At 36.3% G+C, this 11,664-nt stretch overlaps 2 protein-coding genes across 2 annotated transcripts; one reads left to right on the top strand and one right to left on the bottom strand.

Moving 5' to 3' along the window:
• The first annotated feature begins 221 nt into the window (after positions 1-221).
• On the top strand, positions 222-2,154 carry LOC116013933 (transcription factor PRE6-like). Its single transcript, XM_031253898.1, has 2 exons — positions 222-650; positions 1,662-2,154. Exons 1-2 carry the CDS (start codon positions 525-527, stop codon positions 1,812-1,814), a joined length of 279 nt encoding a protein of 92 aa, XP_031109758.1. The 5' UTR covers positions 222-524; the 3' UTR covers positions 1,815-2,154.
• Positions 2,155-6,707: 4,553 nt separating this feature from the next.
• On the bottom strand, positions 6,708-9,141 carry LOC116012483 (uncharacterized protein At3g28850-like). Its single transcript, XM_031252026.1, has 2 exons — positions 7,918-9,141; positions 6,708-7,457 (listed from the first exon to the last, which is right to left on the bottom strand). Exons 1-2 carry the CDS (start codon positions 8,589-8,591, stop codon positions 6,914-6,916), a joined length of 1,218 nt encoding a protein of 405 aa, XP_031107886.1. The 5' UTR covers positions 8,592-9,141; the 3' UTR covers positions 6,708-6,913.
• Positions 9,142-11,664: the final 2,523 nt, after the last annotated feature.

The following is an 11,664-nucleotide window of genomic DNA, read 5'->3' as shown; positions in this document are numbered from 1 at the left end:
AATTAGTCTTATCATGCAAGATGTCAGTGTAGGACGACGAGACGGTCTCTCTCAAGACTAATACTAATACTAATACTGCCCTGGTCCTCATCAATTGGAAGGGAGCGACTTTACTTAACAGGAAGGGGTCGTTCTCTACTTTCTCCAAAGCAATTGTCTTGTTACCATCCAACATCGCTGTCTATACGTATAAGTTTGTAGTCTCTCTCTCCTCTTTGGTTTGTGGTCCTTCTCCCCTTTAAAGCTCGTTAGTTATCACTTTCTCCTTAGTCAATATCTAACTACCATACCCTTCTTCTTCGTCCTCAGCTCCCACAACCTAAGCTCTGCTGTTTCTTTCCTTTTCAGATCCTAGCTCTCTCATCCCTCACTCTCTCCTCCTGCTTTCCCTCAACAACACAACACAACACCTCACATTATCATCCCCTGCAACAAAAAACACAAGAATCATCTGCTACCTTGCTAGTTGCAGGTTGGATCCTAGTATCTTACACCGTTGTTCGTTCGAGCTAGGTTCTAGGAAGATGTCTAGCAGAAGATCAAGGCAGTCGTCTTCAGGGACTTCCCGGATTTCAGATGACCAGATCATCGAACTCGTCTCCAAGTTGCAGCAGCTCCTGCCCGAGCTACGCAGCCGCCGCTCCTCCAAGGTACCATACATTCTGCTTTCCTGATACATTAGGTTTTTCAGCTTAAGTCAGAATCATTTTAAGTCCCCAGAATCCCTTAATCCCAATAAACTGTTGTTTAAAAATGGCTAGAAAAGGTAAATTGCGAGATATACAGTAATGGATCGACATATATGTCGACGTGTATAGTACAAGGTTAGCAGAGCGCCATATGTATGTGTGTGTGTGTCTGTGAAATCAAGGTTTCATATAACGGGAATGTTTTATACGACGTTGTGGGAGTGCACGGGAAAGGAAAAGGCAGGGTGTAGCTTTATGGGTTTAGACTTGAGGTGTGAATTGACACTCCTTCCATAATTGAATTGAATTTGTCAAAACTTACATGCTTCCAGAAAGTATGGCCACCATGGCACCATGCATAAATATGTTGAGAGGGATAAAAAAGTAAGGAAACCCCATGCTTTCAACTTTCTATGATTTTCTTGTCACGCGTGTGGGGCCCAATATATAATGTAATATATATACCTATAAACATATACTTCCTTCCCCAGCTTCCCTCATTGCCCACAAAGGCAAAATCGGCTATGCACTCCAGCTTAACAGAATTGTAGAAGAGTAAATTACAGCATTCTATTATATTGTAAGACCAGTATTGGGTGCCCATATGGGTGAAACTTCTATACTGGGATCGGTCAGGGCTAGACCATGTATCATTGCCCGCAATCTACCACTCAAAAATTAACTGAACTACTCATCATGTGGGCCCTCTCTAGTTCACTATCCTCATTGTACATACAATATATAATGTATATATATGTCAAACTGTCAAAGTACATACATGTCTGAACCCTTGGCATAAATTTATGGTCTATGGTACGTCTAAGGTTAACATTGTGGTGTTCACGCTACATTTCTCATTACGTGTCAACAGAAAAGTATTACGGAGTACAATTTTTGTTACTAGGTTATGATTCGATGTTTCCTGACAACAAAAGTAACATTATATTCTTGGACCTGTTAATGAAACTGCAGGCGTCTGCATCAAAGGTGTTGCAGGAGACTTGCAACTACATAAGGAGTTTGCACAGAGAAGTGGATGATCTTAGCGAGCGTCTCTCCCAGCTCCTCTCCACCATAGATGCTGACAGCCCAGAGGCTGCAATTATCAGGAGTTTGATTACGTAATCGTAGCTGTATTACACATAAATACAGTCATATAATATATTATATATATCTATATCTATATCTATATATATATATGATGGATCGTGTCCCCATTGTCGTGAGGGGATACTGATCTCAATCTCGATCTTGATCTCAATCTTGTGGTTGGCTTGGTGTCCCGAGTCCTGGCTGGCCAACTCGATATGTTTGTAGGTTGTAGTAGGGCACGTTCGTACTTTTATTAGGAGTGATGAAATATATGTTTGTAGCTAATTAATCCTCGTCATGGGTTATGTACGGGCGCTTAATTGGTGTAATTAAGATTTCCTGGTGCAATAAATTAAAAAAAGTTTGCTATACATTCTTAATTATGGTAACTCAGCTGAACACACAGGCTTATTGTGCACAAATTTTTGGTCTTTCCTTTCAAACTTCATCTGTGATGAACTTAGCTGTCTTTGCTATACATTAATACATGCATGCATGCAACATTTCATATTGTTATTATTATATGAGGTTTAGACATAGCGTACGCAGTTGAAGTTGGCTGCATCGTCTTCGAGATTTTCTACGTATTTAACGTGGATACGACAAAAGGCATTTTAGTTAACGTTAAAGTACGCTACTAGCATTCAATGCGATGTACGATATACGATATGTGATGTTTTCAAGAAGATTGTTGATGGCAAACCAAGATTTAGAATATGGAGCTAACGCTAAACGACAGATCGTCAGATCTCATGTCTACCCTAGTTATATAATTTATATATGCAATTATGCTCTTGTTTATGTATTGCAACTATACAAGCGTGTGATTTATCTCATCCCGATGAACTATTAAATGCAAAGCTATTTGTTAATTAGAGTTGATGGGTTGGGTACTTGGGTGTAAGTGGTTTGGCGTGGAGTGCTAGCTTATCTATTTTTTTAGTGGAGAGTGTGAACAATTTGTTTTTGAGTTTACAAGATTATTTTTTACTTTTAACAGCAATCAATTTGTAGTTAAAGTGCACAAATTGAGATATTTACTTTCTTAATTTACTAAATATCAATTGACGACTGCATAAGGTGTAAAACCAACGTAACCAATCTCACAAATCTTATGATGGTCAAGTTTGAGTCTTCATTTTTACTTTAATTTACTTGTAAAATGGTGCCACTAGACGAAAACAAATCTCACAAATCTTATGTGTACTATTGTATATATTCTTGGATTCCCTAATAAGTCTACCATGAGATGTCGGAGGGGAGGGAGGGGGATATGTATGTGTAGGGTCAAAAAAATATAGTTTAATTGATTTAAGATAATGCATATGTACTCTTATTATATATTGGGCATACAAATATTTGTCATATATATAATATATAAAACATTATTGTAATTTTTTAACTGTATATAAGTGTTTCGATGTGAAAGGTACAAATTGGTCATGCATGTTTATAGAGAACATAATTAAATTGCTAATAATTTGACACAAAAAATCACTTTTGCATGAGCGGGGCATGGTTGTCTTGGTTTTACATCTAAACAGCTGGCCAAAATCACTATTAATAAAGTCAGTGTAGAGAGAGATCAGATATGTAGAGAATAAGTAATTTATTATGGAAAATGTAGATATGTTTTACCTCGGCCTTGAGAGGCGAAAATATTTATACAAGAGGACTTTGGGTCTTAAGAGGAAGTTGATTCCTAAGATATCTCGCATTAGGAGACCTTACTACACCGGTAGTGAGTAACCAAATCCAACAAATTGGTGTAAATAATCTACTCGTGCCCGAACTAGGCTATGGACTGCATGCAAGCCCGGCCCTACCTTATTTACCTAGCTTGTTATCCTTCTAAAATTGCCCATAGCATGCCCCAACTGAAGCCTAACGTTTCGACCAGTTGCCAAAAGAAGATTTCAACAAACTAGCTCGTGACAAGATGCTTCACCAAGCCTCCCACATGGCCACATCCCTGGGAGGCCGGCATATCAAGGGAGGACAAGATCTGCATGGTTTAGCCTCGTTTGTTATATATATCACTCACCCTCTTATTAGTATCCAATTTAACATTGTAATATCCTAGCGGTAAAAATTATATATGATTGAACATGTATAGTAGACTATATAACAAACACGGTTTTAAGATATTGTGACAATGACACCACAAAATTGTTCTTTTCCCTTTGGAATAATACTAGTGTGCTTGTGAAGGAAAGCTCCGCCAAAGTCTATTTATGTTCCCAACTTCCCATGCCATTATCCAATTCGGAGTTGACAAGTGATGAATTAGGTTTTTCCGTTGGCGGGCCTGCGAGTAGCTTAGGGTGTCTTTATATGTGGTCCGTAGACGACAGCGTCGGGCCGGATCCCTTGAACAACGGAAACGAAGAGCAACGTATGGTAGCTTTCGACGATCGAGGTTTAGATAAATCCGGCCGGTCCGGTGTGTCCAAATCAAAGAAAACATATACTTGGACCGGGTTCGTGCATGATAAGATAAGGACACTGATATTATGTTGCGTGCTGTTTTACAACGTAGTATGGTCACCTCGGGAGAGGACATAGGATCAAAGACATGTCGTTTTTATTTGCGAATTGCACCCACAAACCCACAGCAAAAGCTAGCTGGTTTTGGGAAGTTATTACAACTTGTTTAACCTCAATGACGGACAATCGCTCTCTAATCTCTGCAATGATGTCGGGAGAGAACACGTCAGGAAATTGTTGAGACATATTTCTGATTTATTTTTTTTTCCCAGAATGAAATTGAGGCCAATGACATTGTAATCAAGTGGCATAAAGTGACTCTTCTAAATAGGAAGTCATAGACTTGAATCTCATTGGGGCGGTATTGACATATATAAACAGATACTACAATGTAACCGAATCTTGAGGAAAAGAACAGTTTCATAATCTAGCTTAAACATTAGAACCCTTGGTTGAGGTGCAAATCTAGCTTATTGATAAGAGAAGAGGAGAATATGTCAAAGCCCATATATAATACTACGTATAATCTTAGTGATAAACAATGGGCCAAATAAGTGGGGTGTTTTGGGCTACCTTAAACATTCTAGTGAGTCTATTTTAGAATGTTGAGGCCCAACAATGATTAACTGACTTTAGAATTGATAAAAGATATTGATGACAATTGGTGGCAAATGGACTGACTGTTCATTTTTGAACGAAACAAAATGGGTTGAAGAAAAAACCAATAGTTATACCATGGACCCGACCCATCACAATTTGCATACTGAATGTTCATAATTCAAATTATGAATATTCAGTATGTAAATGGTGTATTTTGGATCCATATCTACAGAATAATTTGCCAGAAAAGACTTGATGATTTTAAAATATGTACATTTTAAGGATTGTACTTTAATCTTAAGGGTCTCGCTCTTGTTCATAAAATTAACAAAGTCAAATCAAATATTACATTGTCTGACTATCAGCAAAGCAACGCTATTAATTTATAATTGACCTAGCATAATACGTACATTTTTTATGACAAGGGAAACCCACAAGTATGCATCGAGTAAACCCGACAACAAGAAAAATCTAAATATATTTTGACCCGACTATATTGGACTCAAATATTGTTATCTTATTGAAACAATAATTCTACACTAACAGTACTACACATGCAATCAACAACTCCATCAGGTTTTTATTTTTGTGGTTATATGTCAAAGAATGAACTGACCATTCATGACAACCAAAAAATAACAATATTAAGGATTGGTCATATATATGCAATATGTTAAGCCTCAAAACTTTCTTATTTTTCCCAAAAGATAAGATCAAAGGGCTGTAGACCTGTAGTTGTATATATTTGTTTATTTTTTAGTATATCGTATTTAAGTGGTGAATGAAATGAGGAGAATGATTAAGTTGATGGAACAAGAAAAAGGATCCAAAAGTATATATCCCAACACCCCATTTTGATGCTTTCCAATCTGTTTTTTCCCCTTTTGTGCATTCTTAATGGAGTCATTTGAGTGGCAGTGTCAGTCACACTGTCACCATCTTGATTCTTGGCTAAGTTGTTTAATTATATCAGTGCAAGCTAGCCTTGAGGGACCACTGTTCCTTAAAGGAGTCTTAAACAAGATAAAGCAACATTAACTACTTTTGCACAGCTGCAAACATCTCAAAACCATGTTCTCAATGTGCAAACACTTTGGAGAAATTTATCAATTCCCAACCCTCTCTTATTCGAGCTTGTCGTATGGATCTTTTTTAATATAGATGGTCTCTCCCGTATAGTTTGCGTGCTATTACATATAAGAACGACTCAGTGCATACCATATAATGATTGCGAGTTTTTATCATCATTTAAAAAATTACACTTTGAAAATAATATTGTGATTATTATATAATCTTTATCAAATAAAAGTATATAAGAAATTCAACAAAAAGGGCCATATTTGTTTGTGAAATATCAATAAGTCTAAATTTTCAACTTAAACATAGAATTAAATGTATATACATTACATTTTTTTTTAATGAAATACAACTTATACATGAGTGCTAAAATTTATAAACATAGGGATTTGTGACAGTATAGAAAGCACACCCAAAAAGAAAAATCATCATCATCACCATTCACCACCATTGCACACCCAAAAGTATAAATTAAAGTTGATTATACTACCTTGGAAAACATGGTCATGTTGGGGAAATGTTACGAGACAGAGGCATGCATGTAGATACAAATATACATTAAGTAAATAAATTATAACTCAAAATTTTATACATTAGATTTATTATTAACTTTTAACATTCTGCATTAATGTCATAGTATCCGATATTCAGATCCTGCAATATAAAACTAATTCACATGAACTTTAAGAGGGTAGAGTAATTCTTTCAAAAATATTAAGAACACATACTTAAAACTAGTCTAACCTTTTTCACTTGATACACTGACACACACACAATAGATACATGTTACATTGCTACTAATCAGAAAATGGTGCATTGATGGTATTTAGTATAGTACATTTATACCTGTAATTAAACTTGTTTCAATTCATAAATCTTTGTAATTAACATTTCAAAACTTCTGCACAACATACAGACAACCAACAAAACTCCATGTAATTCGGAAAAAATAGCGTTGTTGGTTAACATTAATCGCAACAAATTGGACATCTAATCAGTCCATTTTCATTGCAATCTGGGCAGCGTTGAAACCCAAACTCTTGTTGCTCTTCTTCACCATTGCCACCTTCACAGTAGATTTTACAGCTCCCTGAACATGTCTCACATGGCACAAACCTTATATCGCCACATGCCTCGCAACCGCCGCTTATTCCGCCGCCGGCGGCGGCGGTTTCGGCCGCCGTTTCGCAGAATTCGACGAGCTTCTCCAGCTGCCCGTCCTCGTGCATTCGCCGGATTTCGTCCGCTCCGCCGATGTAATTTTTTCCGACGAACACTCTGGGCAGGCCGCCGGCGTTGTAGGATTCGCCTAAAAGCTCTTTTAGCTCGTCTTTGAAGCCGGAGTGCATTGACACGTCCCTGTCGTCAACTTTGACTCCTAGTCCCTGTAGAATTGTTCGTACGTAGCAACAATCCTCGTACGTCCTCCTCACTCCACGGAGGCTGGTGAAGTAGACGATCACTCTGTTTTTACCGCTCTCAGGTGATTTCGCGTCCTCGGAAGCATAGTGTCTGATCAAATAACAACTTAGTTGTTTAGACTAATCAAACTACTTATCAATCTAGTCAACTTACATAATATAGAACTTGCGATGGTTTTACTCAATTTAATCTTTTTTTATGCTTAATTTAGTATTTATTTTGATAATTTTACACAATTTAGTCATTTGTTAAAAAATCTGTTAGTTGAATGTTAGAAATAGGGTTTAAACGTTAATTTCTCATTCTTCACCCCATGATTCCTTCTTTTAAAAAATTACAACTAGGAAACTATTTCTAATCATAGAATTTTTAACAAATGACAAAATTGGGTAAAACTATAAAATTCGAAGATTAAATTAAGCATCAAAAGTCAATTAGTACTCAATTGAGTAAAATCAATATTTTTTTTTCCCTAAGAAAATCACTAGAGGACTATATTCTATATTAACGGTATATAATATATAATATATATTATTAGGTAAAAACTTACAGGGTGATCACTTCGCCGTTATCAATGGTGTCGGGAACTAGTGGTTTGAGACGGAACGGAGTGGCCGGCGGGAGCTCGGCGAGCGTTTTTCTGAAAGTTGCGATCACTTCTGGGTCAAACTCCGATGCGAAGCCGACGGATGAAGCCGACGTCGAATTTGACTCGTTATCGGCGACCTCCGACCATTGTTGCTTCGAGGAAGCTTCTGTGTCGTCTTTCGTTGTCAGAACGGGGGGATGATAAAACATCGGATTGGGAGAAACATGGAAGGAAAAGCTACGGCCATGGCGGCTACAAGGCTTCAGAGGAGTAATATCTTCAAGATCCTCCATCAACTCCCACGCATTAATCGTCTCCGGCTCGCCGGCCGGAGTTCTAGCGATCTTCTTATCGATCATCTGAGACCACGTCATCGCTTCCGTCTTTACAGTATCAAACGGGGCTTCTTCACGGGCCTGGACGGTAATCCCGTCGTGTTCTTCGCCGGAATTCTGATTCAGAGGATCCAGCAACAAAGATCCAAGGGTGGAGGAAGTGAGAGCCACCACGTGATCACTTTCCACGTCATTCAACGGCGGCACGTGATGCCAGTGCATCGAGTGACTCCGCCGCACCGGAGAATACGCCGATTGGCATTTCCGGCACACTCTCTGCTTCGAACTCGCACACCCCATTATTTCTTCACAAAAAAAAAAAAGCCAGAAATGGAAGAAAGAAAGAAAGATCGGATTTTTAAATTTAAGTAAATTGATTAGCGAAAATCAAGGAAATTAAAAATGGGGAAATTGAGAATACAAAGATAACTGTTCATCCATTGCAGAGATTAAGAAAAGAATCACTCCGATCGATAAAGAGGTCGAAGGTTCTTCTTCTCTCTCTCTGTGATGAACAGAGCACGGAATTATAGAATTATAGACTTATAGTAGTGCTTTAATCATCAAACTCCACATGTGGACTCGATTTTCCTTTTCAGAAAAGGAAGACGAAAGCGGAAAGACCATAATTAATGAGACCAAAATTTCCTTAAACAACATTTAATGGAATTAATGAAAGACGAACAAAAAATCTGGGATCCATGGAGGGAATGGGAATGAAAGAAGAGAAGATGCTGTCAGGGAGAAGGGGGGAAATGGAGAGTCATAAAAAGGGTAACAAAGAAAGGAAGAAAGTAGAAAGACAGGGGATAGTGGACAAGGGAAGGAGGGGTTTGGAAAGGATTGAAAGGAGAGGTGGTGAAAACTGAAAACCAGTGGGGAAGAAATGAGAGAAAACAAACAAGCCCTTTCTGACCCATATAACTTGGCCCGACATCCTTGGACCTTGGTCGAACTCCTTAGGTAGCGTTTGGTAGGATGAGAAGCAAATCACTTGTCAGAATGTTTTAAATTGGTAGAATTACACACACACATGACTCAACTTACAATTCCTTCCTTATATATTTTTTTTTAAGTACTAGTGACTCTGATACAATATTTACAATATAGTATATGTTTATAACTATTTTCTCAATCTGTTGAAGCACAAAGAGTCAATATCGTCTCCATTAGAATTCAAACCCCATAACTTACACAAATTTGGGTCAAATAGGCCCTACAATATTCTTAAAACCCTAGAAATTATGAGACTATCACAAAATTTTACACTAAAAATTAACATTTTATGTGAGAAGATGGAGTAAATTACTAAACGGTCTCTTGACTATAGTGACTCATCACTTTAGTTCTTGACTTTTAATTTATCCCAATATAGTTTATAGTCCAGTTTTATAATTTAGGCAGAAGAACGTGACTCTGACTTTTCACTACTATGGAAACTTTTTAAATTTGTAATCCGAAAATACCTTAAAATGATTCTTTATAAATTTATTTACTATATTAGGTTATACAGAAATACATAATCAGATAGTATAAGATGCGCAATTGTAATTTCAAAAGTAATTACATAAATGCGTTTTTATGATGCATAGTCAGATATTACAATATGCGAAATAAGTAGTTTGCGCGTTCACATGAACAATGTGGTTCTCATTTGGTATATATACATACATATAGGAAATCAGGTGCGGTTATATATCTCAGGTAAAAATGAGGTAAATATCAGTCATTGATCTTGCCAAAACCAACATCTTAGAATAAATACAAATTAAAAAAATACGTTGACATTATGGTAATTTTGCGTAGGTTCAGAGCTTAAGATGCATAATTTTAAAGTTTAAGATGCGTAAGTTCATAGCTTAAGGTGCGTAAGTTCAAAGTTTAAACTTTATAGCGTTAGGTGTCTAAGTTTAAAGTTTAAGGTGCTTAAGTTTAAAGCATAAGGTGTTTATAGCTTAAGGTTCGTAAGTTTATAGCTTAAGGTGCATATGTTTAAATCTTAAAGTGCATCAATTTGACACTTAATGTGCATCAGTTAACAGTTAATTAAGGTGCATCAATTTGACACTTAATGTGCGTCAATTCTACACATAAGGTGTGTCAATTGTATACTTAAGATGTATAAGTTCTACACTTAAAGGTGCGTTAGTTTGACACTTAAATGTGCGTCAATTCGACACTTAAGGTGCGTTAGTTTGACACTTAAGGTGAATTAGTTTGACACTTTAAGGTGCATTAGTTTGAACTTAAGGCGCGTTAATACGACACTTAAGGCGCGTTAATACGACACTTAAGGTGCGTTAATACGACACTTAAGGTGCGTCAGTTTGAACCTTAAGGTACATCAGTTCAACAATGGTAGGATGAGATATTCACATCCAATTCCAAAGAAGCACGTTTAAAAAAAAATCTTGATTTGAGCCGTTGATCTAGATTAGACCAACGGCTCAAATATCACACATCTTTCACCTAGGAGACTTCGCACGTGAATCATCCCCTGTGTGTGTGTATGTTTCAATATATTTAATTTAAACAGCAAATTAGTAAATATACGTTTAGTCAATTAACAATGATGAAGTAGTTGACGTGATAATCACAAAGTTTCAAGTTTAACTATACTCTTTGTGAGAGCTGTCTATTGACATTTCCAGTTTGAGTTAGTCATATATGACTATGGGGTACAACTCTTAATAGTGATTTTGAACTTTTCTATAAATTAAAGTTAATTCTCAATGACAATTTTTGATTAACCATGTCATTTAGTATTTTAAAAAAATGGTACAAATTGGTGAAATGGCATTTTTCTTAGTTAATTTGGTCAAAAAATAAATTGTCTATTCATGACATGAGTAATGACAAATTAAGAAACTATTAGCATATATTTTCAATAAAGTAACATATACAGCATAGTTATTGTTTAGGAAATTAAAGTATCATTTTTAATGTCTACTAAAATAAATACAATAAAATCAGTCTATCAACATTTTTATTCTCTAAATTAACATTTACTACTGTGAATTTTTGGTTCTAATTAAATGTCAAAAAAAGAGTACAATATATATCATAAAAAGTAATAAGGACTTAAATTCCTTCCAACGAAATGCCAAACTTGCAAGGACGACAAATGATTTCTAACCATCAATTCAACATATTGGTGTATATAGGTTAAATTTAATGTGAAAAAAATGTTATAATAATATAATCAAATGTGAGTGTTTAGTTAAATAGTTTGATTTTAGAATGTACGAGATTGATGATTCTGTTAGTGTTAGCTAGGATGTTACGTAAATAAATGAAGTTTGGTGTATTAAGTTATGAGATCTGTACAGTAACTAACCAATACATCATTGCATGCATGGTTCAGCCGATAAAG

The sequence above is a fragment of the Ipomoea triloba genome, chromosome 3 (assembly GCF_003576645.1).
Source record: "Ipomoea triloba cultivar NCNSP0323 chromosome 3, ASM357664v1".
Classification (NCBI taxonomy): domain Eukaryota; kingdom Viridiplantae; phylum Streptophyta; class Magnoliopsida; order Solanales; family Convolvulaceae; genus Ipomoea; species Ipomoea triloba.
This window is presented reverse-complemented; position numbering and strand designations above follow the sequence as displayed.

Bases quoted from the DNA above. Each gene is read 5' to 3' on its own strand.
- LOC116013933 (XM_031253898.1), top strand. From the start codon at position 525: ATGTCTAGCAGAAGATCAAGGCAGTCGTCTTCAGGGACTTCCCGGATT. The intron at 651-1,661 runs GTACCATACATT...ATGAAACTGCAG, and splicing joins GCAGCCGCCGCTCCTCCAAG to GCGTCTGCATCAAAGGTGTT.
- LOC116012483 (XM_031252026.1), bottom strand. From the start codon at position 8,591: ATGGGGTGTGCGAGTTCGAAGCAGAGAGTGTGCCGGAAATGCCAATCG. The intron at 7,458-7,917 runs GTAAGTTTTTAC...TTATTTGATCAG, and splicing joins AACGGCGAAGTGATCACCCT to ACACTATGCTTCCGAGGACG.